We start from the raw sequence: 3,201 nt of genomic DNA, 5'->3' as shown, positions 1-3,201 counted from the left end.
GGAAGTCAATGGTTTTGTGTGGCATTTTTTTTTTTTTTTTTTTTTCAACAGAGCAAGATAAAGCTCTCCGCTCCCTACCTTGGCTCTTTTCTTGGTTTTCTAAAGACTGCACATATTGCTTAGAAAAGGAACGAAACGAAAGGCAACCGAAAAAAGAAACAAAGTCACACGTACATATAAATATCAGGATAAATATCAGATGTGATAAACAATGTATAATAGCCATTTAAAGCTGAAGACATTCAACAGATCCATAGTCTCTCGTTTTAGAGGCTCGATGAATAAACCAGGAAAATCTCTTAAGACACATAATTTAATACATTAAAATAGCAAATATGCTATTCAGAGTTCTCGGGTTTGGAGTCCGGTCAATCACAACGACTTGCAGGATGATTGACAGATGACATCTTCGTAACAACAAGAACGCTGCTTTGTTCCCGTGTTTACTGCGGTTCCTCCGGGTAAATGGTCCAATTTTCCTGTTACACACAGTTCATCAAGAAGACAACAATTCATGACATTTAGCATGATTCTTCATGCTCTTTATTTTGTACGTGTTTCAACTGGAAGTCTTCGCTGGATTAACAGAGGCTGCGGAGCTGTGCTCATGACTTGACAGCCCAGACCTGAAGCGCGCNTTTTCATACATGGAAGCCACTCTGTTGAATGTGGAGGAACTGCAGTCGTAGTGCCTGTATGCTGCTCACTATCCTCCTCTGGTGGCCAATCAGAGACACTCCGATTCTTCTCACGTCACTGATGAGAAAACAGCAGGATGAGACTTCTGAAACTGAGGCAATTCATTGGCTGGCTCATGATGAGTATACTGTGAATATGAATATATTTGCAGGATAAAACTAATTTAGTCCCATTTTTTCCCATTTTTTTTTTTTACAATAGGGTTAAAGATTAAAGGAGTAGTTGATGTTACTCCTCTTAACCACAAAATTTTGTTATTGTGCTGGACACAATTACACAGGCAGAAACACAAAGCTGGTTCTCTGCTAATTTTCTATAATGTCTATGGTATGTTTAGATTCACCCCACATCCCAGATTGAGTGATACAAAAAAAAAAAAAAAAAAAAAAAAAAAAAAAAAAAAAGAGCAATTCAACAACAGTCTATTTATTAAAATATTTCATTTAAAAATAATAATCAGAAAATAGTCATGTTTCCCCCCACCTAATACACTTACATAATTTGTACACGATTCATGAACGTTCATGATTATTTTATTTATATTTACGGTGAATAATTTGGTCATGCGTTTAGCAACTTAAACGTAAAATTTGTTTGCGTGGATGACAAAAAACTGCAAATTAGCACATATCCGAATAGTCCTTTAAAGCGATCCAGTTAAACTGAAGTAAACCCACTAAAGAGAGCGATCATGGCAATTTTTCCATGCATGCAAAACAACACCTGGAACCTAAATGGAGTGTAGAAAAAGCACTGAGCACTTACTCAATACTCATGGTGGATATGGAATCCAGGGTTGTGTATCCCGCTGCTATGAAGTTGGTCTTGTACTGACTCATTTTGATGGAATCCAACCAATCGCCGATAGATATGAAGAGAGGGTAGTCTGGCATATCCTCAGGGGATTCTGGGAAGCTGTTCAGATGCACAACACATACTGTACGTGAAACGACAAGAGTTTTGGCTCACGTTTCCCACAAGGCATAGACACCAGTTCAGTGTAAACGGTTTCAGTTTAAAATGATCATTTTAACACCGGCTCTCATTTAGATTCTAGTAAGCAATTAAAATGTTGATTTTGAAATGTTGTTTTAATCCTTTTACCTATTTACATCTTCCACCAGTGTGAGCAAGCTGCTGGGATTGCGGATCAGCTTGTCTAGGAAGCTGACAACATCATTAAACCGTGGCCGCCGACTGCGTTCCTTCTGCCAGCAGAGAAGCATGAGCTGGTGCAGGGCCACGGGGCAACCCATGGGCGCAGGGAGCCTGTAGCCCTCCTCTATAGACAGGATTACCTGCAGGAACACACACAACTCTATTGGAATACAAATTCTACTAGATCATGTTTGCAAACGCAGTTTTAGGGATGCCATCAGTGGTATGCAAGTATTTAATACATATGCACAAACACATGATGTGCATATATAAATATATGTGTATATAATCTAAAATACATTTTAGCCAGGAAAAAAAAAATTGCTCACAATTTCACAGAATCAAAATAGACAAAGTGACTCACGTCTTGGTTGGACATCTCCCAGTAGGGCCTTTCTCCATATGACATGACTTCCCACATGACAATACCGTAGCTCCAAGCATCGCTGGCCGAGGAGAACTTTCTGTAGGCAATAGCTTCAGGAGCTGTCCAACGGATGGGGATTTTACCCCCCTGACAAAACAAAATTTTTCTTTTTATTATAATAGCAAGCAGCATCACTTTGTATTTCCTAGACTATCAAAAGAGACGGCTTGTTATGCAACGATGAGTCATTTGAGCTTCTCTTGGAACGTAAGTGTTTAGAACGACACGCTGTATCAAAAAAGTTCAGATGTATTCAGACACATTTAGCATCTTATTATAAATCTAATTACTCAATCACTCCTCAGAGTAAGCCCTTAATCTCATGTTATACTGCTTAGATGAACTCAATCCCATTCACTAACACACGACGAGCAGAGGAGTGCTAAGCTCCAGAGAGTCTGGATCAGCTTTGGCTGTCTAAGGAGCACAGATTGTTATTAACTCTGAACGGCCCTGAATATAAATGAAGCAATATTGAAGCGGGTGTATGTGGCTTACTGTGGTGGTGTAAGCCGCCTCCGGGTCGTCCTCCAGCACCCTGGACAGACCGAAGTCCGACACCTTACACACCAGGTTGTCATCCACTAGAATATTTCGAGCTGCCAGGTCCCGGTGGACATAGCCGATGTCAGACAGGTACATCATACCTGAAGCGATGCCACGCAGCATACCAACCAGCTGGATCACGGTGAAGTGTCCGTCATGTTTCTACAAAGGAAGAGAGAAGAGGAGGACGGGCAAGAAAAGAAATGGAGGTTTATCACTATGAGCAACACAAATAATCACCTTTAACTGATAGCCAAGAATGAACGAATGAATAAACAAAGAAGCAAACTAATTAATTCAGTTCTTTTTGTAGTTCTTCAAGGTGGTGAAATGCAGATGAAACACCATAATTTTGTAATATATATAGTATA

The 3,201-nt window shown here is 39.8% G+C and overlaps 1 protein-coding gene across 1 annotated transcript in view; it reads right to left on the bottom strand.

Annotated features, from left to right (window-relative positions):
* Positions 1–95: 95 nt before the first annotated feature.
* Positions 96–3,201, bottom strand: part of LOC122354656 (ephrin type-A receptor 8-like) — a 17,390-nt gene continuing 14,284 nt past the window's right edge. The window contains 6 exon segments of the mRNA XM_043252927.1: positions 96–479; positions 648–756; positions 1,465–1,614; positions 1,804–1,997; positions 2,222–2,371; positions 2,783–2,994. Of these exon segments, the coding sequence (XP_043108862.1) occupies positions 444–479; positions 648–756; positions 1,465–1,614; positions 1,804–1,997; positions 2,222–2,371; positions 2,783–2,994 (851 nt within the window). The 3' untranslated portion in view covers positions 96–443.

The sequence above is a fragment of the Puntigrus tetrazona genome, chromosome 11 (assembly GCF_018831695.1).
Source record: "Puntigrus tetrazona isolate hp1 chromosome 11, ASM1883169v1, whole genome shotgun sequence".
NCBI lineage: Eukaryota > Metazoa > Chordata > Actinopteri > Cypriniformes > Cyprinidae > Puntigrus > Puntigrus tetrazona.
Note: the sequence above shows the minus strand (reverse complement) of the source record. Positions and strands in the feature narration are given on the sequence as shown.